The 26,368-nt window shown below is 40.8% G+C and overlaps 1 protein-coding gene across 3 annotated transcripts in view; it reads right to left on the reverse strand.

Annotated features, from left to right (window-relative positions):
* Positions 1-365: 365 nt before the first annotated feature.
* The window catches only part of OPHN1 (oligophrenin 1), a 496,179-nt gene continuing 470,176 nt past the window's right edge, over positions 366-26,368 (reverse strand). For all 3 annotated transcript variants that reach the window (XM_070502226.1, XM_070502227.1, XM_070502225.1), the window contains 5 exons: positions 25,877-26,200; positions 10,281-10,446; positions 9,155-9,205; positions 5,844-5,885; positions 366-4,333 (listed from right to left, as the gene is read on the reverse strand). In XM_070502226.1, coding sequence (XP_070358327.1) covers positions 5,852-5,885; positions 9,155-9,205; positions 10,281-10,446; positions 25,877-26,200 — 575 coding nt within the window. In that variant the 3' untranslated portion in view covers positions 366-4,333; positions 5,844-5,851. The remainder of the gene's footprint in view (positions 4,334-5,843; positions 5,886-9,154; positions 9,206-10,280; positions 10,447-25,876; positions 26,201-26,368) is intronic.

Below are 26,368 nucleotides of genomic sequence, written 5' to 3' on the forward strand. Positions count from 1 at the left end.
CTTTACTACTTGGGGGTAGTGTAGTGTATTAGAAAATGAATAGGCCTCTGTAGCTTCCAGTACTGGATTTTTATCAATCCCTAGCTGTGTGATTTTGGGCAAATCATTTCTCATCTCCCTGAGCCTCAAGTTTCTTTATCTATAAAATGAGGCCATCACCTATCATGCAGCAATGTTGTGAGGCTTGAGGGAATGACAAGCTCTTGGTGCAAAGTAGATTGAGATTCCTAGGTACAAAAAGGTTCTATGCCTAGGTTTACTTAGAATTGCAGAAGGCAATGTGAGCAGTGCATGGTGGCTGCACCATCATGCTTAATATGCTCAAAGATTGTTTCCATGACAAAACCACAGATGAAAGCCATTAATACTAGACGGTCTGCATACTTTATTGCAAATCACATGACCGGGCCCCAGAATCTGATACTTTTTTTTGATATTACATATGTATTTCATGTAGGCAGTCTTTCCAGCATCTATTTATGTCCTTGGTATCAAGTGCTTCTTTTCCTTATGAAAATGAAAGCTTTTCTTCATCAACAACATCTCTTCAAGGCATCTTGATTCTCTCTGCAATTTTTAAATGTTTCTGAAGCTTTTTCTAAGCTTGTAATGTATGAAGGCCATTTATCTGCAGCTACATTAAAAATAGTATCATTGATTTACATTCTCTCAAAAGCAATTTTTTTCTAGTCATAGAAACAGTTCTTTTTCTACTACTTTATTAGTTCTAGTTATTACAGAATCAAGGAACTTCTTGAAAAGGGAAGGATACTTCCCCACGACAGCCAATTATTTTAGAAATACTCTACATAATGCTTTTTTATTATTGATGTTGGATGCTGAGTTTCACCCCTTAGTGGCTGGACAACTCCTCCTACCTTTTTTTAAACAAAAACTTCAATAATATTTCTTATTCTAAATCATCTCTTAACTTTTGCAATCACCACAGAACAACTTCATAGGGATTTTACCTCAAGGTATCAAGCACTACAGAGGCAAGAAGACCTTTTCTGCTTCTCAAACTGCATGTGTGAATATCGCCAGTTTCTTGGGCTGAAACTGCACATGCTACAACCTTGGTGAAGTACACAGACACATACAAGGACCTTTTTATCTTTGAGAAACAGCTAAGTCAAGGACTTAACAACCACCAAGTAAAAAATAAATCCTTCATTTCACAACGTAAAATTAAATGATCTTTTTAAAAACATTACCAAATGGGTACACTGAAGGTGAGGAGAAAGCTCAACTCAGAAATCTCTCCCAGCCCAGTTTTTGTTCTCCTGTAAACTGGACCTGCATCCTCATCCTTCTCCTCAAATGCTTGCCTTTTAATATTTTGTTACACAGGCAAGAGTCACAGTCATGTTAGCTCCAGTAATGTGGCCTCTGTGTGGCAGAGGGAAAACAGCATGGGGTGCAAAGTCAGAGAGGTCTGGATTTGAATCACAGTTCTGTTATTTACTTTCTGTGTGACCTTGAGTCAGTTTCCTTAGCCCCCTAGGCCATAAATCCTTTATCTGTAAAATGAGGAGAATAGCATCTACCTGAATGATTGTTTTAAGGACTAAATGAAATAATGTATATGAAGCACCTAGCATTTAGTAGAGGCTTAATAAATGTTATTACGGTCAGTTCAAGATTTACAATTCATCCATTACCAATTTCTCTAACCTGCTGATAATTTCCTATAGTTTCCACTCTTCAATTATCACCCCTTGCCATAGCTTCTTCTGAATGACTATTCATCCATCTAGCCTGGGTCAAGCCAGTCTAATTCCATAACAGTGTTCATCATCACAGAAGCTTTTGCTCTTTAAATCAGAGTGTGAAAGGGGAGGCACTGAGGTTCATTCTTTGGCATTCTTTGGGTATAGCCCAGAACTAGCCAGCCACTGCTTCCTGGTCTCCAGCCAGACTGGTAGTCCCAACTCTCTAGGCCAGGCTCTTGGTCTGTGTCCCAGGAAACACAAGGCAAACTCATGGCCACATTTCTGGGACACCTATCTCACCAGCATCAAGTGGCTTTCTCTGGTTCTCGATAATCTTTCAATATTTGTAGTGATGGTTGTGGTATTTCCCTCCAAGAAATCCAGAGTGAAACCACGTCTCTGCCATCTTCAAAGGTACTGAAGCCCCATTGGCCACTGCTTCTGTGCCCAAAATCTGCACACCTTCTTGCTTTAGTTAGTCACCTCATGGGACAGAGCAGAGAGGCCACAGCTCTGAGACCATGGCTCAATGAGCACTTCCTGGGTGAAGCCAGGAGGGCCTCACAGAGATTCCCTTTGGGACTCAGCAGCAGGTAGAATGGTGGCCACTTGGCTCTCTTGCTCCTGGTTTCTTGGCAACTTTGCCTTTGAGACTGAGTAGAGCTGAGAGAGTTCAATGAGGCCAGCTGGGCATGTCTTGATTGAGAATGGCATCAAGTTTCCACTCAATTACTTACACAAGGCTCTCAGTGTGTTTAGCCTACATGTTACTAACTCACCAATAAACCATGTTTAGAGCTCAGTCTTGAAAGTGACTACTGCCTTTCAGTGACACTATCCCAAAGGCATCTCAGAGTTGGTTTTCGCATGTGTGCATTCTCTCTCTTTCTTTATCTTTCCCTTCTTCCATCTCCCCCTCCATCTCCCTCATCTCCCCCCTCTATGTCTACACTTCTCTCAGGGCTATAGTCAGTGCACTAGCAGGGCCTTGCTAGAAGGGTCCAAGTAGGAAAGCCCTCTTTCTCACACTGGGCCATATTATAATTACACAGACCCTAAAGACAGGCTATGGCCCAGGCTTCTGCATGGGAACACAAGCAATGACACCTTCTCTAGCAGCTTCCCTTCAACAAACAAGAATCAGAAATGTCTACTCAGATTTCTGACTCACTACACCCATTGTGTTGTAGTTTCTTTCCAATGATTGAGACAGCAAATGAGGAAAACCAGGAGTTGATGTCTGGAAATTTTCCATTTGGTGGCAAATATGTGAGACTCAAGAAAGAGGGCAAAAGCAAAACTCCCAAAATGATGACCACCAGAGCCACCAATTATAAGTCCCCTTGCTAGATAAGTGTAGTATAATGGAAAGAACCTTGTGTAGGAGCCCAGGGACCTGAGATCTTATCTTGTTCAGGCATGGTCGCTAACTTGTTCTGCCGCAGTTTCCCCAATGGTAAACTAGGGTGTTAGACTAAGTTATTCTGAAAGGCCCTTCCAATCACATACTTTATGGGTTATAAAAAGAGGTTTTTATCTTGAAGACTGTGGTTCTTCACCTTTATTGGGTCATAGGCCCATTTGAAATTCAGTAGAATGTTATGGACCATCTCCCCAGAAAAGGCACATTGTTGTGGAATTCTGCATACCATTTCAGAGGCTTCATGAAGTTCCTGAATCCCTGGACACTGGGTTAAGAACTGCTGCTTTCAGGAGATAAAAGAGCTTATCTGTAGAAGGCAAGCATGATGCAACAGTGACATCTGCCTGGCCTCAATCCATCTTAATTTTTCCCAGCATTTGACCCCAAAATGGAACTCCTACAGGACAAAAACAGTCTGCCTTTATAAAAGAACTGTTTTCAGCTTTTGTTTCTCTCTTGACTGCTTGGAAAGGAAGCTGTCAGGAGAAAGCAGAAAGAAGAGTAATTCAAACAGACCTAGGCTTTGGCATGCCAAACATGCTTTGCAGATTTGTCCTAAGTGGCTGTATGCAAGAGCAGGAAGACCATCTTCCTGATCCACCTGGAGGGGTTGTGCAGTCATCAGCCATTCTGTCTGTTCCCACAGGAGCAGACAGGTTCTTGGCAATACGTTGTAGTGCCAGAGCTCCGACCTGGGACCAGGGTCCATATTCCCAGTAAGAGACATGTTAAGATTCTCCAACGTTCAGCAAATGTTCCTACTCCCCTGCTTCCAGAATAAACAATAGCCCCAACTCCAGTAGCTTTTAGTGCAGGGTATGACCTCTGAGATCAGTCTTCAGCCCCAAATCTTTCAGAGTTCGATGGTCTTTTGAGGAGGCAGGAAGTTCAGAGAAGAGTTGAAAACTGAGCTCCCGTCTTCAACTCAGGTCAATGGATAGCCTGGTTTCTGCAGTCTGGCTTGAGGGAGTTCAGCCATTCACAGTCTTACAGGAGCTGAGGCAATGAAGACAGAATACAAAGGAAATATAAACCTGTGTCTGGGACATGCGCCCCTTATTTTATAGCATCCCAGAGCCTCAAGGTTCAGGGCCAGGAAGCTGCAGCTCTTCAGCACAAAATGACTCAGCACACAAAGGTTTGAGGAAGACCCTTTCAGAACCTGCAAAGGGTCTTCTGAGGCCAAGGCTTTTAAAACCTGAAAGAGAAAGAAGACAGTAGGTAATTAGCTAGGGCTGGTCAAGCCCTTAACAGCCACTGAGGAGTGGGCCCTCTCTTAGTAGGTAGCTAACCAAACAATTGATAGCTAATTTTCTTTTTTTTTTTTTTTTTGAGGAAGATTAGACCTGAGCTAACTACTGCCAATCCTCCTCTTTTTGCTGAGGAAGACTGGCCCTAAGCTAACATCCATGCCCATCTTCCTCTACTTTATACGTGGGATGCCTACCACAGCATGGCTTTTGCCAAGCGGTGCCATGTCTGCACCTGGGATCCGAACCTGCGAACCCCGGGCCGCCAAGAAGAGGAACGTGTGAACTTAACTGCTGTGCCACCGGGCTGGCCCCGATAGCTAATTTTCTGAGCAACTGGGGCTGGCTAGGAAAAGCCCCTTACAACTCAGATCCCATGACACAGTCATAAGATAGTGCTACAATCAGGGATGGAAACTGCATGCCTTTGGCCTTAATTCTAATACCAAAAAAGTCTACAGAGGATGCAGAAACTTGATCTCTGAGATTACCCCCCTCAAGCATGGCTACTGCTTTTATGGCCCTACAATAACTCCAAACTTCCTGTTACTGAGACTTCACCTCCATACTGGCTGATAAGGAAAAGCTTATCCACCCATGGACCTCTGAGGACTGGCAGTGATAGGAAGAAAAGGAAGGCTGTGGAGCACATGGAAAACTCTGCTCCAGATACTTGGATCTCATTTATGTGTATATTGGTTCATGTCATGCCAGCAACCTGATAGTCAAACAAGCAGAACTCCTAGGTAGAGAAAGAAATTTCCATGATCTCCATGACTCTTGTGACCATAGCAAGTTACTTATTATCTCCTCTGGACCTCAGTTCCTTTATTTGTTGAGTTAAAATACATATTATCCTCCCAATTTCTGGCATTTGATATGGATCAAATAAGGTGATGGATGTGAAAGTGCTTTGCCTTAGACAAATATAAAGGACAAAGGATGAAGGTTTAAGGGGGTAAGACTGAAATAGTGATTTAGTCTGAAGGAATAAAGTCCATTTACAGATACTAAAGTGGACTCTTGGTACCTGCTATAATACCAAAAGAGAGGTTATTGATCTTCTTTTAGACCCAAAGGATATCAGAGTTAGATGGTACCAAACTTTTCGTTTTACAGATTGGAAAATTGAGGCTCAGAGAAGGAAATGCACTTGCCCAAAATGCCACAACCTAGGATTCCTAATGAACTGGATTCAAAGGCAATTTGTAAAACTACACTGTAGTTTGGCTGGGAGAGAAAGAAAAGAAAGAGGAAGGAGACTTAAAAATACAGAGACCATCAGAATTGGAAGGCAGTAAGTTTAAGGGTCATGTAATTATAGGGTAATGAACTGAGGCATGGAGATGAGTTCCCACTCTCTGGATGTACATGGTATTCCAGTCCTCAAAAACTCAGATTCCATAAAGAAGGCTTATGTGTAACAAGGTTCTGTACTCAGGATTGGAGACTACATACCTGAGGCCTCAACTCTCATCTCCAGGAAGTCTTCCTTGAGAACTGTGGGTAAAGGAGGAAAGACATTTCACTAAGACTCTAGAAATTAGAACTGAGAAGGCAAAGCAATGGGATGGGTGACCCTTCCAGACTAGTGCGAAAGAGGCCGTATGAAACATGGGGAAGTGATTCAATCTAGACGTTTCAAAGCATCTAGTTCGATGCTTGTAGGTTGGGCTACCCCTCTGGCAGATTTAGAGAGCCCAGTCTTTCAGGTGACAGAACAATCTTTTGAGTGCCTTATATGGGAGGCTATGATAGTCCAGAGAAATTGGCCGAAGACCAAATACTACGTTCTGTGATTATCATTAACAGGGAGAAGGGAAAGAAGGAGGGCAAATCCCATGTGAAACATGAATCCTCCTTTGCTTTGAAGACAACCAGCCTTGACCAGCCACTTGATGTCCTTAGATTAGTCCCAAATCAGCCTTGTCTGGGGACAGCTGGAGGGAAGAGACAATCCTGGAGTATCGAGCCTCATATAGTGTGGCCAGAACCTCCCAGACAACAGGTGGTCCCAGAGCTATATCCTCAGCATTGTTTTCTCTTCTCTCTTAAATCTATTTACACATACTCCCTGAGTGATCTTATTCCCATCCATGGTTTCAATCACCACCAAGTACTGAAGACCCCCTGAAGGGCTACATTGTAGTATCTGTGAATGCCCCTCCCTTCTCTTCTTCTTCTTCATCTTCTTCTTTTTTGAGGAAGATTGGCCCTGAGCTAACATCTGTGCCCATCTTCTTCTACTTTATATGTGGGATGCCTGCCACAGCATGGCTTGATAAGCAGTGTGTAGGTCCATGTCCAGGATCTGAACCAGTGAACCCCGGGCCGCTGAAGTGGAGCGCATGAACTCAACCGCTATGCCACTGGGCCAGCCCCCTTTCCTTCTCGTCTTGATGAACCACTTCTCATTTTCTTTTGAGTTTTTAATTTTTTAAATTGATGTGGAAGGGAGATGAATGAGGGAATAAGGTCATTCAAATGTCAGGCTATAGTCAGGTGTGCAAATGGGAAGCAAAAAGTTTATACAGATCATCATTTTCATTAGATACGAGAGAAGAGCTTGGCAAAAATGTTCATAGATGGGATTGACTGTGGCTAGTCCGAGGATCTTGACTAGTGGCCAACATATAAATGCACTGATGAAGTGGTGGTTACAAGGTGGGGGCCTAGATAGAAGGGGTGGTTGCCCTATGTGGATGCTGAGTGAGAGGAGCCTGTGGGTACCTAGGATGGCATCTCATGACATACTGGAGGACAGGTGTACCCATCTTGGTCTTACCCATACTCCTGCCAAGATGGAATCTGGGGATAAGGAACAGGATCAAATCTAGGTTCCAGAGGCCTGGAGATAGGGTAGGTAGAATGGTGCTCCAGCCTGAAGTGCCTGCTTGGGCCACAGCACCCTCATGTTGTGGTTGGTCCAAGATTTCCCTGAGTACTAGCTGACAAAGCCCAGATAGTGGTTACCAATCTTTCCCTGCTCTCAACACCAGTTTGGCTATAGTTTCCCTTATTGAAAGTTAGCCTGCCTTAAAGGTTCTACTGGACTTTGTTCATGCCTCTTAGACATTCCCTTTCAATGTCTTGGTTCCCCATCCAAGGCTACAGGTCAATACCTCATATTTTTCGGTGTATTTCCACTCATCTTGCAAGCCCTGGCTCAGACATCACATCCTTGAAAAAAAGCTTTCCTTTAGATACACCCAGTTCATTCTGTTAATTCTAGTTTACCTCATTCTATTTCCTTGGCACTTATTTCTCATATGGCTTATCCTAGGGAAGGAGCACCAGAAAGCAGGAAGTAGTCCTACTCATATGTAGGTACTTCATTAAAAGTATTAAGGTGTCTCTGTTTTTCTCTCTTTTTCTGTTTTTCATTTTTTTCCTCAAGGTAGATATATGATTAAGTCTGCTTTAAAATGTCCTAGGTGAAAACTTCATTCTATCAGTAAGACAAATTTGGGGCCTTGATCTCCCTTTTATCTGTTATGGTAAAATAAATGGCAAATTATTGTCTAAGGTGAATTTGGCTCGACCTAAGGTTCCCTTTGGCTGACTGCCAAGCAGAACTAGGGTGTGTTGTTGTGCAGAATCATGTCCTGGTGAGTCAGGTCCCATAGTTTTGACTAGATGATGTCAAACCTACTCCAGTTCCACTGCTGGTAAAGGCACATTGTTCTGCTTTTAACTGATCAGCTAGAAGAGTTACATTCCTGTCACTCATCAGGAAGTACAATTTGAAATTCTCTGAAAAGCAACAAGGAGCAAACTCAAAGAAGAGTCCCTAAAGGCTAAGCAACAATTTCTCTAGGTGTTCCACTCTAAAAGGCCCCAAATACCAGGCCTTGGACAGTCTGTCTGTACCAGCACCTGAGGAATTTTTAAAATAAACTAACTGGAAGGAAGGAAGGAAGGAAATAAAACAACAACAACAAACAGACTTCCAGGCCCTACTCCTGGAGATTCTGTTTTAGTGGGTCTAGAGTAGAAGGCATGAATCTGTGTGGTTTTTTTTCCCCTCAAACTTTTCCAGGTGATTTATACATGCAGCCAGTTTGAGAACAACCACCTAAGTCTAATGTTTACCTCAGAAATGAAGGCTATGCTTATTCTAAGGTTATTTATGTCAGAGTGTTGCATTCTATATATTCCTGTCAGCTTCCCTTTTGGAATATAATAGGATCTAAATAAGTAAACTAACAAAAAGTAAGTCCTACATTGAGTGCAAAGTTTTTGCAATACTACTTGGTATGTGAGTACTGTATGTGTGTGTGTGTGTGTGTGTGAGAGAGAGAGAGAGAGACAGAGAGACAGAGAGACAGAGAGGAGCAGAGAGAGAAAGAGATGGAAAAACAGTCAGAGAGGCAAAAAGACAACACATACAGAGATAGACAAAGAAAGAAAGATGTGAGGAAAGCGAAACAGAAAAAGAGTGAAACAAAGAGATAGGGAAACAGAAACAGAAGCATAAGTAGAAAAACACAAAGAGACAGAAGGAAACTAAGAATAACAGAGACACAGAGAAAGAAACAAGAGTGTGAGGGAGACAAATAGAGTGACAAAGACAGAGAGACACAGGTAAAAAGACAAAGACACAGGGTGAGGGACAGAGACAGAGATGGAGGAGAGAAAAGGACAAACAGAGAGACAGAGACAGAGTTACAGAGAAACAGAAGAAGAGACTGTAGGAGAAAAAATGAGATATTCATGACACATTTTCTAAAAGGTGATTTGGTTTCTCCCCTGTCACCTCTGTCTCTTACCTTCCTGTTTTCCGGGAAGCTGTTTCAAAGAACCTGGTCCTGGAAGCCACCCTGCAAACAGAAGCCAACAAGTCTTATGAGTTGCTCTGGAATATGTGTGAGAACCAATGGCCAATGGAAAGGACAAGAGAATATGAATCAGATGGGCGACCAATGCCAGGCCCTGCCTTAGCTTGCAAAAGATCTGCGTCTGAGGAGAAACCAAAGTATCAGAATGTGAAGTGGCTTAGAGATTATAGGTCCCCTAAAGGCTATAGCTAATACCCTTTGCTCTCTGTTAGTTCAGAATGGTCTGAGTATGTTGCCCAATTCAGGCTATTCCTGGGAGAAATATGTGAAACAAGTCCTTGGTTTCAAAGTATAGTTTTTGGCATTTTGGAAACACACTTAGTTAATTATTCAAAATGGTGGAGGCTTTGTTTTTCTTAGTTTACCCATTTTACAATTATGGAAAACAAGAGGCCTAAGAGAAAGAAACACTAGGTGGCAGTTTACTGAGAGAGGTCCCAGGCACTGTCTGAGGAGAGGCCAGCCAAGCTAGTTGCGGCCAAGCAAGGCTGGTCCCTGAGTGATGCTGTGGCCCCACCTTAGCCGCCTTATTCTTGGTTTCTTGGCTTGCAGCTCAGCTTCAGGAGGACCTGCTGGACATCAGCTCAGCTCCTACCCTGGATGAGGCTCTCTGGAGAATCTGACTCATTTTAGATTTTTAAAAATCATACCTTTGCTTTTAAAAAAGAGCCTCAAGGCACAAGTACAATGAACAAATCTGTTCATTAAATTACTTTTAAAACCAGTACCAATAAGAAGAAAATAAGAAAAAATTTCCAGAGTCAAGGGAACAAGGAAACAGAAGGTAATCTTATCACCCTACAGAGATCAGGGCAACTAAGAAAGATGGATCTCCTATCAGGCACTAAGGATCAAACTCTTCAGCTTTAGGAAATCTCTTAGTGTTGAGTGGAACACTCCAAACAGGGCTGGTCTGTGACATTCCCCTAGACTATGAAGTGAATGAGGTCCCAAGTTGTGCATTGTACACTCTTAACAACCATGATGGTGATCCTGAAAGCATTCCTGGTAACTTAAAATAGGCCTTAGGTCAAGGTTGAGGAAAAACGCTACTTACACAGATGATGGGATTTCCCCTGCATTGCCAGCCACAATGTCTGGCTTTGGTTCTGGCTTCTGAGGAGCAGCTACCCGGCAGGGAGGGTCTGGAGGCCTCACTGGGGGACGGATGATGGTTGGCTTGTCTCCTGGAGGCCGCACCTTGCTGAAACTATCAGAGTCTCCTAGAAGAAAGAACACCACCAAGAACTTGGATGGTTAGCCAGTGGAACACTACTCAGGAGCAGGCAGTCAATATCAGAGTTACCTGGGCCACCTGCCTTGGCCCCCATTTCCTTTTGGTGACTAACAACTCTGTATTTTTTTTTTTGTAATTCTTCCAACAGTTGCCCCTTCAGAAAGTCTATGTTTGAACCCCAGCTCTGGAACTTCATATTTGTGTGACCCAGGGTATGTCACATCAATTCGCTGTGTCTCAGTTTCCTCATCTACATAATCAAGACCAATAATACATTATCTTAAAGAGATATTGAGGGGACTTAATCAGGTACTAATATGTTTAGTACAGAGCCTGGCACATAGTAGGTGCTTAGTTAATGTTTGATGATGAATTCGAATTTGTTAAATTCGTCATTACCAAAACTCAGGCACTCTTGCACCTAGGCCTTGACTATCATAGCAGTCTGCTAACTCGTCTTCCAGTCTCTATGTTTCTAGTTTCTAGGTTAGTCAGTACAAAATAAATATATATAATTTTTTATAAAATGGTTCTGGCAGGAGTATGGTGAAAGAGATGCATTTATACATTGCTGATGGCACTGTACACTGGGCTTATTCTATCTAGATAGCCATAAAAAATTCTGGAACAATGTGGATTAAATGCAAAATCATACATATGAGGTAGTCCATACTCATTGACCCAGTTGACATATTTTATGGAACAAGCCCAAAGGAATTAACCCAAAAGAAAAAATAAAAACAATTGGCACAAAAACATGCTTGTTAACAACAATAAGCTAGACCCAACCACAAAGGCTAAGCAAACGATTAAATTCTTACAAGCATTTAACCAATACATATTACATATGAACTGACAAGGATTTGGGCCAGGTCAAAAAAATGTGTATATAAAGTAATGTTAAGTGAAAAAAAGTACACCAAAAGTGCTCATGGCCTGATGAATACCATATGAAAACAGACATATGTGCAACTATGCAAGGGTGTTCTAAGATCTTAATATTCATGCAATTTTTGTTAAAAAATCTTGATATTCATTAAGTTTTCTTCTACAAAAATTTTTAAGGTAAATGTAAAAAATATTAACTTTAATCCATATAACACTGTTGTGAGATTTACCCTAAGTATCTTTACACTGTTTTTCTTCTCCTTAAAGATCTTCCCAGCAGCTATAGAATGTACAGGATAAGGTTCAAACTCCTTAACATAAATTGAAGGCCCTCTATGAGCTGGTCTCAAATTATCATCCCAGGCACTAACTCCAGACTTTAACCACCAGTTCTACTCTAATCAAATTGGTCTCCTCACTGCCCTATCAAAGCAAGCCCTTGACTCTTACTTCTAGGTGAGACAGTATGGTATAGTGGAAAGTACAGAGAGTCTGTAGTTGGGTAGAACTGGTTTTGAGGCCTTGTTCGCCACTTCCAAGCTGTGGGACCCTGGGCAGTTATTTCATCTCTTTGACTCAGAATTTCTTCATCTTTGCAATGGGTATAATAATCTTTCTTCACAGGTAGTTGTGAGGACTAAATTAGATGGCCTATAGAGAGTGTCTAGCATACAGCAAGAGTAAATATGTGCTAGACTCTGTCCTGCTTCTTGCCTGATATATGCCCTTGTCCTCATGTCTTATCTGTATTGTAATCATCTCTCAACACTCAGCTCAAATCTCACCCATCTGAACACTCCAGCTGGCACAGGTAATTTCCATCCATGTAAATACTTGTGAAGTGCTTACATATTGCTGTGTGGGTTTTTAAAATTCCTCCTGCTAGTCATTCTGGTGAGGGAGACAGATATGAAAAGAGATAATGTTAATACAGTGTGATTGGTGTTCTAATAGAGGAATGAACCAAGTACTATTCACGTACACACATATAAATTCTGTCTCCCCCTCTAGACTATATCTTACATTTCTGGACATGCCATTCCCCTTAGCACAAGGCTGGGGACACAAAATTGCACCTGAAAAATGACCAAAATTATAATAATATGATTTTTCTAATGTACTTTATACCATTCAAAACACTCTCTCAGATAACTATTTGACTTTCACAATAAGCTTGGGCGGGAAGAATAGATGGGGCTTATCTTCTCCATTTTACATAGAAGGAAACTGATGTTCAGAAAAGTGAACTGACTCACCCACAACCACAAAGTTAGGTAAGTGGTAGAGTGAGGATTGAAACCCATATCTCCTATTTCTGCATCCACTGTTTTCCCCACTGTCTGCTGTTTTATTGTCATTAGTAGTAATATAAAAAACTATAAATGATAATAATAATGGTAATGGTAACAAAGGAATTGGTAAGAAATTTCAGCTACCTTTTTATTGAACACCTGCACTGTTCCAGGTACTGTGATACTATACTCAGTAGTTTATGCATGTCTTATTTAACATTGGCTATAACCCTGTAAGGTAGAAAGTATTATCCCTGTTCTATAGTTGAGGAAACAGATGCAGAGATGAGAAGCAACCTTATAGTTAACTGGCAATAGATTCAGGTCCATCTGCTTTCTGAAGCCCATGTAGTCCCAAGTGCCCGTGGTTTTCAACCCTGGGTACACATTTGGAACATTAAAATCATACAGAATCTTGGCCCCACCCCCATAGATCCTAGTTTAATTGATTGGGGTAGTACCTGGGTATGGGTATCTTTAAAAGCTTCCGAGGTGATGCTATGTGTAGCTAGAGTTGAGAACCACTAGGCCACATGATGCTGCTTGCTCACTGCACATCACAAATTACCAGAGCTGACAATGCTGTTCCATTTCTACTGATTACTGGAGGGAATATTGGACAGGAAGCATATGCTACAGTCAGAGCCCTAACACATTTCCACCTGATGCCATATCCATCCTAGGGCTATCACTTCCCTTGATGAGAAAACTAGATGATACTCCCTGAAATATGAACCCCATTCGTTCCCAAGTCACAGCCACATCCAGATGGATATCAACCCATGGCCTTGGAAAACAAATGTCATTAACCTTGTGTCCTCCTAGGCTCTTTATCAGGAGCTCCAACAGGATGATGCCTTACAAGTCAAACTTTGAAGTAGCAGCAAAGGGCTTTCGTGATTGAAAGACCCCAGTGTTGTTCTCTCCTGCCTCTAATTTGCCATAGTAAAGCCGCAATGTCAAACTGAGGAGGCAGGGATGAAAGAGTAATATAAGTGGGAGTTAAGAGACCTAGATTAAAGTCTTTATACTAAAACTAACTTGCTGTGTGACCTTGATCAGATCACTTCCCTACCTGTACAATGTAGACTTTGACTGTTTCCCAGATCACTGCATCCCTGATATAAGTCTATAGACCTATATCTCTTCCTAGTGACTTTACATGCTGCTTTTGACTCTAGAAGCCAGTTGAATGGTATCATATACTTAAGGAGCTTGGAAAAGATCTCAAGATAGATAGATAGGTAGATAGATAGATGATAGATAGATTTAGATTTAGATTTCATAGCTCCCTGTTGCTTGCAAAATAAACTCAAACATTTTTAACCTGGAATTCACTACCCTCTACCATTTGGTTTCAAATGGTCTTTCTGATCTACCTTTCCACCCTTCCTCTCTTCACATATCCTACAGTCCAAACAACCAGTAGTATTTGTTGTTCCCTGTACATGTCTTATGATGAATCATGTCTTTCCCAGACGCTCTTTACCCTATTCCCACATGCCCAAATTGGCATCATCTATCAAGACTCAGCTTAAGTGCCATATCTATTAGGAAGCCTAAGATGCTCCAAGTTCTTTTCTCTACTCTTAAGGCATTAATCACCTTGTACTTTGAATCAGGGCTCTTTGTTTTGGTGGCTCTATCTCCCCTATTAGAATAGGAACAACGTGAGAGCAAGATCCAGGTGGGATCCATCTTTGTATTCACCAGAGGCCCAATTAATTGGCTTTGCATGTAAATGGTATTCAATAAATATTTATTGAGTAAAGAAAAATGTAGTTCAGTCCATTAGAAGTACAACGGAAAAAAGTTCTCCCTTTTTAAGCCCCCAGTTGTGCCATGTGTGACACACAAACATGATATACCCAAATTTCAGGGCTATTCTGAAACCTAATTGAAAGAAGTTCAATATACCAGGTATTTTTTGAGAGCTTTTGTGCCTAGCCTTATGCTCTCACAAGAAATGCACACAGATGATCTGACACAGACTTCATCCTCCAGAGGCTTAAAACGAGTTGGAGAATGATGTCATACTCATGGGAAATAAATGTGAATACTGTAACTTAGCATTCACATTAGAGGGCCAAATGTGGGTGCCAAAAGAAGTGAGGTAAGGGAGAGTTCCCTGGGGCAGGATTGTCAGAAGGCGTCGTGGAGGGGATAGGACGTGAGCTGGACCCTGAGGGATGGCTAAGAATACTCCCTTGTGCCATCCCCTCAACAATGGTCCTCCTCTTTCTGGGTGTTTGGCATGGTCAGGTACAGGTTGAGGATGGAAAAAGTAGCTCTGAGCTTTTTTATGACATCTACATTTGAGGCTTAAGGATTCTCATAGGCTCAAAAATATAGAAGAGTAGACACCTATCATCCTCCACGCCTGCCATTTACTAAGAGGTTGTTACCCACCCAGTAGCACTATCACTTTTTGAACTTCTATTATATTACTAGAAGCTTTGTACACCTAATCTTACTTGATCCCCACAAAAAAAATTGCCTGCAACATAGGCATCGTCCCCACTGAAAGTTAATAAAACTGGCTCAAAAAAGTGAAATCTACCTAACTAAGACCATATGGCTAGTAATTAGCCTCCTATAAAGCAAAACAACTGCTACCATTCACTGAGTATTCATTAACTGCCAAGTACATAGATATCTTATTTCATTATTACAGTGATCCTAATAGGGCACAATTATCATCTTCATTTTACACTAAACTAAACTACATTTTACCCTAAAAATAAAGCTCAAAGAGCTTGTGGTTTGCCCAAGTTCTCACAGCTAGGATGAGGCAAAACCAAGATTGAAATTCACATCTGGGAGATTCTGGAGCCTAAGTCATATCTGAGACTCCACTGAGTCTTTTGAGCCTATGGTCTTTCTACCAAACTATACTTCCTCTTAGTTTCTTTTTAACCTTGGTCCACAACCTGACTTTTACTACAAATTTACAAATTTGATCTCCCTCTCTAGCCCAACCTGTTCCCTCTCTCCGCATTCTCTGTCAATGACCATAACAAAAGAATATTAGCATTTGTAGATTTCTCAGGACCTGATAGTCATCAGTCTCAAACCTTAAGCAGCTTTCTTCCACATTTCCTCATATCCAGCTACACCCAACCTGAGGACACAAAGTAAGGGAAGGTTGTTTCCTCTTGTAGATTCCCCTAGTCTTCTAGAATTATCTCTCTATTTGTATGACATTCTCCCATGCTCACCTTAAAGCCTCTCTTCTACTTTAGCCATGAATTACCCTTGTGGATCAATCTGGAGTTAGGCTCCAGGAAAGTAGGTTATTAAAGCATAATGAATCCAAACAAGAAAATGTAAGTAATGGTCAGCACAGCCCATGACTGCAAGAGAAAATCTGTTCCTAATACTTCTAGAGGAGATGCAAATGCCACTCATAGCATTATTCACCCCAGTGCAGTATTGATGGCCTTGTGGTTGAGCAAGGCTTTACAAGCACCCTTTCTTCAAGCTCTAGAGCATGCTACCAGGATGCAGTCTTTCGCTCCAGTCAAGACAGAGGAAAAGAGCTAAAAAGGGCTCCTAAACTGATATGTCATCCCAGTGTGGATGTATTCTCAGAACCTCAGGTAGAGTGAAGTGCTCCTTGACTCACACTCCTACTGGAATTTATTCTCTACAGAACACAGATCACACTTGACTGGGACTGGTTGCTTAGACGCCAGCCTCACCATGAACCTTTGGAAGGCAAGGACCATGGCCTTTCATCTTTTTCTCTCCCATTGCATAGCACTATGCCTGAATAAATGAGCAAATATGAGTAAGTAGATGTCTTCCGCCTCCATTCCCCAAAGGAAAGTCCCTTTATAGAAGCTACACAAATTCCCTTTCCAAAGCCAGGCCTAGTAAGAGGCAGTAATATCAAAGTAAGGCAGGAAATTGGGCTTTTATAACTTTGCTCCCCCAAAAGTGAATACTTCTTAGAAAACAGAAAAGGGAAGGTAGCTAAAGCTGCTTAAGAAATAAGAATGTGGCACCCAAGAAGCCTAGGTTCAAGCCCCATCTCCATATCCTACAACCTGAGTGACTCTGGGTGAGTTGTTTCACTTCTCTGAGCTTTAGTTTCACCATCTGTGAAATGGGGAGAATAAAACCTATACTCACAGGCCCATCACAATGATTAGATGCACTAGAAGAAGAGAAAGTATCCATTTCCATGTCTGGAACAGAAAAGGGCCCTTGACAAAATTACATCAGCAAACAATATTGATTTTATTGTAAAGTTGACTGCCATGGAACAAAGCAACTTAACATGCACCTTCCTTTTTATATTTTTAATTGCTAAGAAAAAGTGTGGAGAATATCAAGTCTACTCAAATGTCAGATCAATGCAAGAGGTGAAGATGGGGGAGAGGACAATGGCACAGTTGGATTACTAAAGCAATGAGGGCTGTGCATTGATCCTCAGGATGGCTGGCAAAACTCTGAACAACAGAACTGAAATGGTATGACAACTGCAAGGTGCAGAGTGGGTCAGTGGATGTAACAGCTCCCTCCTCTGACACTGTCATTTGGGCTGCTGGCCAGCACCTGGGGATAATAACTATCAGTTATAGCTCAGGGTCAGAGCTGTTTGCAGTTTTTGCTTAACTGATATCTGTTCTGTTGCCTGGGATCCATCACTGGAGTGGCAGCCAAAATGGGGAGGAAGGGAGGGAGTAAGAGCTAAGGAGGTGAGAGCGGGCAAGGTTCAAAGAGGTAAGTACACCAGAGGTTTGGCTAATTCTCCACCAAGGTCAGAACTACTATCTCAGTTCTGCTTTATGTAGCCAAAGCTGGAGGCCTGGGGCTTTGAAAAATGCTGTGTCACACTAGCCTGTTGCTAATTGATTTAAAGCAAAAAGCAAAGCCAGGTAATGCTGTGGCCCAGATTGAGATAGTCTGGCTGATACCGGACAGTCAGATCAGTACTTACATTAACTGGAACTACTTGATCAGGGCAGCTGCCGCCAGCAGCCTGGGGGCAAGACTGTGGAGGAAGGGGAAGAGGGGAATGCTGCTTGGGATTAACTTTGCAGCAGAAAATGGTGAAGGCAGAACTGATAGGGGGACTAAGTTACTGTGTGTGCTGAGCTGATAGGATCTGGCTGACCTCAAGGCTAGGCGATAGCCAAGACAAACTATGTGATGAATATAAATTGTTACCCAGCAGTACATAAGATTGATGTGAAGGTCAATACATGACTTATAAATTGAAGCAGATGTCTACATAGAAGTCTTGCTTTACTTGGCTACTTCTTAGAAGAGGCAAATCTTAGGGAGGGGAAGGGCAGGGGGAGGAAATTAACATTTTAAATATTGATCATATGTTAAATATTTTATTTGTTATTCCTTTTAACCTTAGCAATAATTCTGTGAGGTGAGTTGTTTCTCTCATTTACAGATATGAAAACCAAGGTGCAAAGAAGTTAAATAACTTAATTGTAAACATACAAATGCATCAATGGGTCAAGCCAGAGAATTCAGAGTCTGTTATTTGGTGGAAATCTTATTGGACCCCCATAGAATAGCTTTTACTGAACTGTGCTCTGAGACAATGCCATCAGCCCATATGGAGGTTTTTATATACAACAATCCATGGGAGAAAATGCTTCTTAGAACTCTTCTTTAGGCCTCAAAAACAGAAGAGTTGTGTGGAGTGACGTCAGTGACATGGCAGATTGAGTTCTCCCGGGACTCTCTCCCCTCCAAATTACAACTAAGGAGAGCAACTGCATTCCAACCAAAGAAGTTCTAATAACACAGAAATCGTCAGAGACCCACAGCAACCAAATGACGGAGGACAGAGAGGCTGGAGCCGCCCTTGGACGAGCTAGAACGGGGTAAGAGAGAACTTCACTCCCTCCCCTAGAGACTGGGATCGCTGCCACGGGAGGCTCCAAGAGGGAAGGAGCAGGGAAGGGGCCGCACATCTGGGGGACTGTCCAGGACTCCCACAGACCCATGCAGTGGAAACTCTCTAACGTGGGAAAGTTTTTGCGTGGGGGGACCCCATCAAGCCAAGGCCCCAGGAAACCAGAGAGCGAGATCTGATTGGAATCCAGGTCTGCACGTGAGAGAAAGTGCCCCTTCTCCTCCAACCCATGCTGTGCGCCACCATCACGACTGAAAGCAGAGAGCACAGAACGTGTGGCTCTCAACCCCCATCTAGTGGCAACAGGCTGTAACTGCAACCGAATAATAGCATTATGTGCAAAAACCGCTCCTGTACCATCCAGCAATTTATAAAAGCTCCAGACTGAAAGGAAAACAAAAACACAGAAGTATGTCCTGAGGACTTGAAAATAGGTAAACTAAGTGAAAATGAATTCAGAATAGCTATCATCAAAAAACTCAATGAGGTAAAGGGAAATATAGAAAAACAAGTCAACGAGTTCTGGAGTTACTTCACAAAAGAGATTGAAACTATAAAGAAGAATCAATCAGAAATACTAGAGATGAAAAATACAATGGATCAGTTAAAACAGAATACAGACACCCTGAATGCCCATGTAGACACCATAGAGGAGAAAATTAGCATAATCTAAGGTAGACAGGTTGAATGGCTCCAGACAGAGGAAGAAAGAGAACTAAGAATTTAAAAAACTGAAAAAAATCTCAGAGAAATATCTTACTCAATGAGAAAATGCAACTTAAGAATCATCAGAATTCCTGAGGGCGTGGAAAAGGAAAATGGAACAGAAAGTGTGCTCAACGACATAATAGCAGAGAACTTCCAAAATCCAGGGATTGAGAGAGAAATGTGTGTGGAGGAAGCTTTCAGATCTCCTAGATTTGTCAATGTAAAAAGACCTACTCCAAGGCATATAGTAGTAAAAATGGCAAAAATGAATGACAAAGAAAGAATACTCAGGGCAGCAAGGCAGAAGAAAATAACCTACAAAGGAACCCTTATCAGACTTTCAGTGGATTTCTCCACAGAAACCATACAAGCTAGGAGAGATTGGAATGACATATTCAAAACTTTAAAAGATAAAAGTCTTCAGCCAAGAATACTCTATCCAGCAAAAATATCCTTCAGATATGAGGGAGAAATTAAATCTTTTCCAGACAAATAAAAGCTAAGTGACTTCATAGCCACAGGCCCACTTCTACAAGAAATTCTCAAAAAGGCCCTCATACGTGAAAAAAGAAAAAAATGGAGAAAGGGGGTCACAAAATACAGAGTAGGGAGACAAATAGATAGAACCAGAATAGGATAGAAATTATTCAACTATAGCATTAGGATAAAGGGAAGGAAATCACCAAAGCAAAGACAGTCTTATCACTCTAACCACAAAGTCACAACATAAGTTGGAATAAGAGAAGAAAATAATAATTTAGGAGGGGAGGAGGAAAGGGGCTGAATCAGTTTAGGCTAAGGAAGTAAGAGGCCACCAGAAAATGGACTACGTTATGCACGAGATTCTGAATACAAACTGCAGGGTAGCCACTAAACTAAGAAACAGAACAGAGACACAAAACATAAATAAGGAAAATGATAAAAAAAAAACTCAGCAGAAGACATTGCAGAAGTCAATGGGTAGGCTAAAACACACGGTACAAGAAGGAAAGGAAACACAGGAAAACTGGAAAATAAGCAACAGAATGACAGCATTAGGCCCTCATGCATCAATAATCACCCTCAATGTAAACGGATTGAAGTTTCCAATAAAAAGACACAGACTGGCAAGATGGATTAAAGAACAAGATCCAACAATTTGTTGCCTCCAGGAAACACACCTCAGCTCCAAGGACAAACACTGGCTCAGAGTGAAGGGGTGGAAAACAATACTTCAAGACAGTAGCAAACAAAAGAAAGCAGGTGTTGCAATACTTATATCAGACACAACAGATTTCAAGATAAGGCAGGTAAAGAGAGACATAGAGGGCCAATACATAATGATCAAGGGGACACTTCATCAAAAAGAAATAACGCTTATAAATATCTATATAAGCTATCTATATAAATATCACCCAACACAGGAGCACCAAAGTTCATAAAGCAACTATTAACAAACCTAAAAGAAGCTATCAAAAATAACACAATAATAGAAGGGGACCTCAACATCCCACTCACATGATTGGACAGATGCTCCAGACAGAGAATCAACAAGGAAACACTGGAGCTAACCGAAAAGCTGAAACAGTTGGACTTAATAAACATATATAGAACACTCACCCAAAAACAGCAGAATACACATTCTTCTCAAGTGTGCATGGAACATTCTCAAGGATAGACCATATGTTGGGAAACAAGGCAAGACTCTACAAATTTAAAAAAATTGAAATAATAGCAAGCATATTCTCCAATCATAATGCTACAAAGCTAGAAATTAATCACAAGAAAAAAGCTGAGAAAGGCACAAAGATGTGGAGACTAAACAATATGCTATTGAACAAGCAATGGATCATTGAAGAAATTAAAGAAGAAATCGAAAAATACCTGGAGACAAATGAAAATGATAACATGCCAGACAAACTCATACGGGATACAGCAAAAGCTGTATTAAGAGGGAAATTCATCGCAATACAGGCACATCTTAACATACAAGAAACATCCTAAATAAGCAATCTTAAACTACACCTAACTGAATTAAAGAAAGAAGAACAAACAAAGCCCAAAGTCAACAGAAGTAGAGAAGTCATGAAAATCAGAGCAGAAATAAATGCTGTTTAAACAGAAAAGGCAGTAGAAAGGATCAATGAAACAAAGAGCTGCTTCTTTGAGAAGATAAATAAAATTGACAAACCCCTAGCCAGACTTACAAAGCAAAAAGGGGAAAAAGCTCAAATAAACCAAATCAGAAATGAAAGAGGAGAAAGAACAGACTCTGCAGAAATACAACGGATTATAAGAGAATACTACGAAAAACTCTATGCCAACAAAATGGATAACCTAGAGGAAATGGATAAATTCTTGGACTCTTACAATCTCCCAAAGCTTAGTCAAGAAGAAGCAGACAATTTGAACAGACCAATCACAAAGAAAGAGATTGAAACAGCAATCAAAAACATCCCAAAGAATAAAACCCCAGGACCAGATGGCTTTCCTGGGGAATTCTAACAAACTTTCAGAGAGGATTTAATACCTATCCTTTTCAAGCTATTCCAAAAAGTCAGGGAGGATGGAACACTTCCTAATACATTCTATGAGGCCAACATCACACTGATACCAAAACCTGACAAGGACAGCACAAAAAAAGGAGAACTACAGGCCAATATTGCTGATGAACATAGATGCAAAAATTCTCAACAAAATTTTGGCAACCAGAATTCAGCAAGTCATCAAAAGGATCATACATCATGATCAAATGGGATTCATAGCAGGGACACAGGGATGGTTCAACATCTGCAAATCAATCAACGTGATCCACTACATAAACAAATTGAGGAACAAAAACCACATGATCATCTCAATAGATGCAGAGAAAGCATTTGACAAGATCCAACAGCCATTTATGATAAAAACTCTGAACAAAATGGGGATAGAAGGGAACTACCTCAACATAACAAGGCCATACATGACAAACCCACAGCCAACATCTTACTCAATGGGCAATAACTGAGCACCATCCCCCTGAAAACTGGAAGGAGACAAGGATGCCCTCTATCACCACTCCCATTTAACACAGTACTGGAGGTTTGGGCCAGAGCAATTAGGCAAGAAAAAGGAATAAAAGGAATCCAAATAGGGAGGGAAGAAGTGAAACTCTCAGTTTGCAGACGATATTATCTTATATATAGAAAACCCCAAAGAATCCATTGGAAAACTTTTAGAAATAATCAACAACTATAGCAAAGTTGCAGGGTATAGGATCAATTTACATAAATCAGTAGCATTTCTATACTCTAATAATGAACTAACAGAAAAAGAACTCAATAACACAATACCATTCACAATTGCAACAAAAAGGTGAATTTAACTAAGGAAGTGAAAGACCTATATGATGAAAACTACAAGGCTTTTCTGAAAGAAATGGATGATGACATAAAGAGATGGAAAGACATTCCATGTACATGGATTGGAAGAATAAACATAGTTAAAATATCCATTCTACCTAAAGCAATCTACAGATTCAACACAATCCCAATCAGAATCCCAATGACATTCTTTACAGAAATAGAAAAAAGAATCCTAAAATTCATATAGGGCAACAAAAGACCCGGAATTGCTAAAGCAATCGTGAGAAAAAAGAACAAAGCTGGAGGCATCACAATCCCTGACTTCAAAACATACTACAAAGCTACAGTAATCAAAACAGCATGGTACTGGTACAAAAACAGGTGCACAGATCAATGGAACAGAACTGAAAGCCCAGAAATAAAACCACACATCTATGGACAGCTAATCTTCAACAAAGGAGCTGAGGGCATACAATGGAGAAAGGGAAGTCTTTTCAACAAATGGTGCTGGGAAAACTGGAAAGCCACATGTAAAAGAACGAAAATTGACGATTCTTTTTCACCATTCACAAAAATAAACTCAAAATGGATCAAAGGCCTAAAGGTAAGACCTGAAACAATAAGGCTTCTAGAAGAAAATGTAGGCAGTACACTCTTTGACATCAGTATTAAAAGGATCTTTTCAGACACCATGTCTTCTCAGACAAGGGAAACAATAGAAAGAATAAACAAATGGGACTTCATCAGACTAAAGAGCTTCTTTGAGGCAAAGGAAAACAGGATTGAACCAAAAAAACAACCCACTAACTGGGAAAAAATATTTGCAAGTCATACATCCGACAAAGGATTAATCTCCATAATATATAAAGAACTCACACAACTCAACAACAAAAAATCAAACGACCCGATCAAAAAATGGGCAGGGGACATGAATAGACATTTCTCCAAAGAAGATAGACAGATGGCCAATAGGCACATGAAAAGATGTTCATCATCACAGATCATCAGGGAAATGCAAATCAAAACTACAGTAAGATATCACCTTACACCCATTAGAATGACAAAAATAACCAAAACAAATAGTAACAAATGTTGGAGAGGTTGTGGAGAAAAAGGAATCCTCATCCACTGTTGGTGGGAATGCAAACTGGTGCAGCCACTATGGAAAACAGTATGGAAATTCCTTAAAAAATTAAAAATAGAACTACCATATGATCCAGCGATCCCACTACTGGGTATCTATCCAAAGAGCTTGAAATCAGCAATTTCAAAAGTCCCATGCACCCCAATGTTCATTGCAGCATTATTTACGATAGCCAAGACGTGGAAGCAACGTAAGTGCCCATCATTGATGATTGGATAAAGAAGATGTGGCATATATACACAATGGAATACTCACTCAGCCATAAAAAAGAACAAAATCGTCCCATTTGCAACAACATGGATGGACCTTGAGGGTATTATGTTAAGTGAAATAAGCCAGATAGAGAAGGACAATCTCTGTATGACTCCACTCATATGAGGAATTTAAAAATGCAGACAAAGAGAACAGATTAGTGGCCACCGGGGGAAAGGTGGGGTGGGGGGTGGGCACAAAGGGTGAAGGGGTGCACCTACAACACGACTGACAAACAATAATGTACAACTGAAATTTCACAATATTGTAACCTATCATTAACTCAATAAAAATTAAATAAAAAAAACTAGAAGAGTTGTGTTTTACTTGAACAACTGGTTTGTCGTTAACTTAAAAACTTGGAATTATATAACCATTGAGTTCTTTCTCTTTTCGTTTTCTCTAGAAAGTTTAGAGCCAACTCTGTGACACTGCTCCATCAAGTGTGTAAGGCTTCACAGCAAACATTTTGTGTACTAACTCCATTCTTTCCATCTCCCTCCTATCCTACCTTTTCTCCCCCATCTTCACCTTATTTTTCCTTACCTGTACTCTAGAATCTAAGGCAGAGATCAGCAAACATTTTCTGTAAAGTATGATAGTTAATATTTTAGGCTTTGCACGCCATAAGGTCTCTGTCGCCACTACTCAGTTCTGCTGTTGTAGTGTGAAAGCAGCTCAAGACAAAATGTAAATGAAGGGGCATGTTTCTGTTTATGAACATGGAAATTTAAATTTCACATAATTTTCATGTCATGACGCATTATTTTTCTTTTGATTTTTTTCAACCTTTTAAGGCCATAGTTTGCTAAACCCTGATATAAGTCAAGAGCACAGGGACCTTGTGTGTCTTACTCACTTTTATGTTTTCAACACCTAGAATGCGGCTAGGCACACAGTAAGTACTCAATAAATACTTGTTGAATAAATTATTTTTACTATTATTAAGTTCTTGTATTTTTCCTATATTGCGAACGCCTTAAATCATGTTTGGAACAGGACAGGACATAAAACATAAGGCACATTTTTAGAAGTTCATCTAGGTAGAAAGTAAATAAGCCAGGATTTGGATCTAAGCTTTTGTTATCTCAAAGTTTATATTCTTTCCATTAACTGTACTATCTTCATAGAATTATATCCCCCCCAAATCTCCTCTGGATTAGCCCCAACCTCCCAACATGAGTTTCCACATGTAGTAGCCAATTAAATTTGCAGAAGTGAGCCACTTCTTGAATTTGGAATTTAACAATCCAGAGTTTTACATAAGTTGTACCTCTTTGTCTGTATTTCTATTAAACTAGAAAGTGAGAATGAGAAAATAATAGTTCACAGATTAAAAGCTTCTTATAGGAAGGTAAAATGATAGTTCTATCTTATTGGAAAGAACACAGGCTTTGGTGCTTGCCAGGCTTGGTAACATTCTGATTTTAGCTCTGTCAGTTACTAGCTGTGAATCTTTGGCAAGTCACTTTCCTCTAGGAGCCTGTTTTCTAGTAGAAAAAAAACCAATAACACATTCTTTGCAGTAAGGTTGTGAGAATCCGAACGAGTACACCAGTACCTTGTATAGTGCCAGGTACATAACAGATAATAAATGGCAACAGCAGCAATAATAATATTAATAAATAATATCACTATTATTAATCTATTCCACAAATAATGAATGCATACTATGTGACCGTCAGGCATTGTTCTAAGCACTTGGGATATAGAGGTAAATAAAACAGGCCCCAAACCCCTGCTTTCATGGAGCTTACATTCTAGTGATTATTGTGAGTGGCTTTTATGTTCTTACCTACCATTCCAACATCAGTGGTAGTATACTGGAACAGATTTCTACTTAAATATCACCAATCTCAGAAAAATCTCAAGGTGCAAAGTAGTTGGGTTCAGTCCAGGGTCCCATGGGATTCCCAAGTACTTACCCTCCTTGGGGTGAACCAGGGGCCGAGGAGCTGGTCTCTTTATGTGGAAAGTGGGGGCTTTGGTGGGCCCAAAGCCTGGCACAGGTCCATTGGTGGTCTTTGGTATGGCCTTGGTCCCTCCATCCTGCAGTCTAGACACCAATTTCCCCACATCCACCTCAGGGCAGGACTCCAACTTGCCATCTGCAACAGGCTTGCTTGGAGACTTCCTCCCAGGATCAGTTTCCCCATTCCTCTGAATAGGCAGCTTAGGGTATTGTGGCAGCTTGGGGGGGTCTATAGTGCTGGTGATAGTACCGTTGGGTGTTTGATGTTGGATTTCATCTAGGAAAAGTTAGTGCAAAGAGACAAGATTGATAACCTTTATCACCTTTCCATTTTTATACATGCATACATAATATTGAAAAATTGTACACATTTTCAAAGGAGCTACTATTGTGGAACAAATTAATGATATTCCACAAAATCAGTCTCTACCTACCCCAGTTCATG

This window comes from Equus asinus, chromosome X (genome assembly GCF_041296235.1).
Source record: "Equus asinus isolate D_3611 breed Donkey chromosome X, EquAss-T2T_v2, whole genome shotgun sequence".
NCBI classification, from domain to species: domain Eukaryota; kingdom Metazoa; phylum Chordata; class Mammalia; order Perissodactyla; family Equidae; genus Equus; species Equus asinus.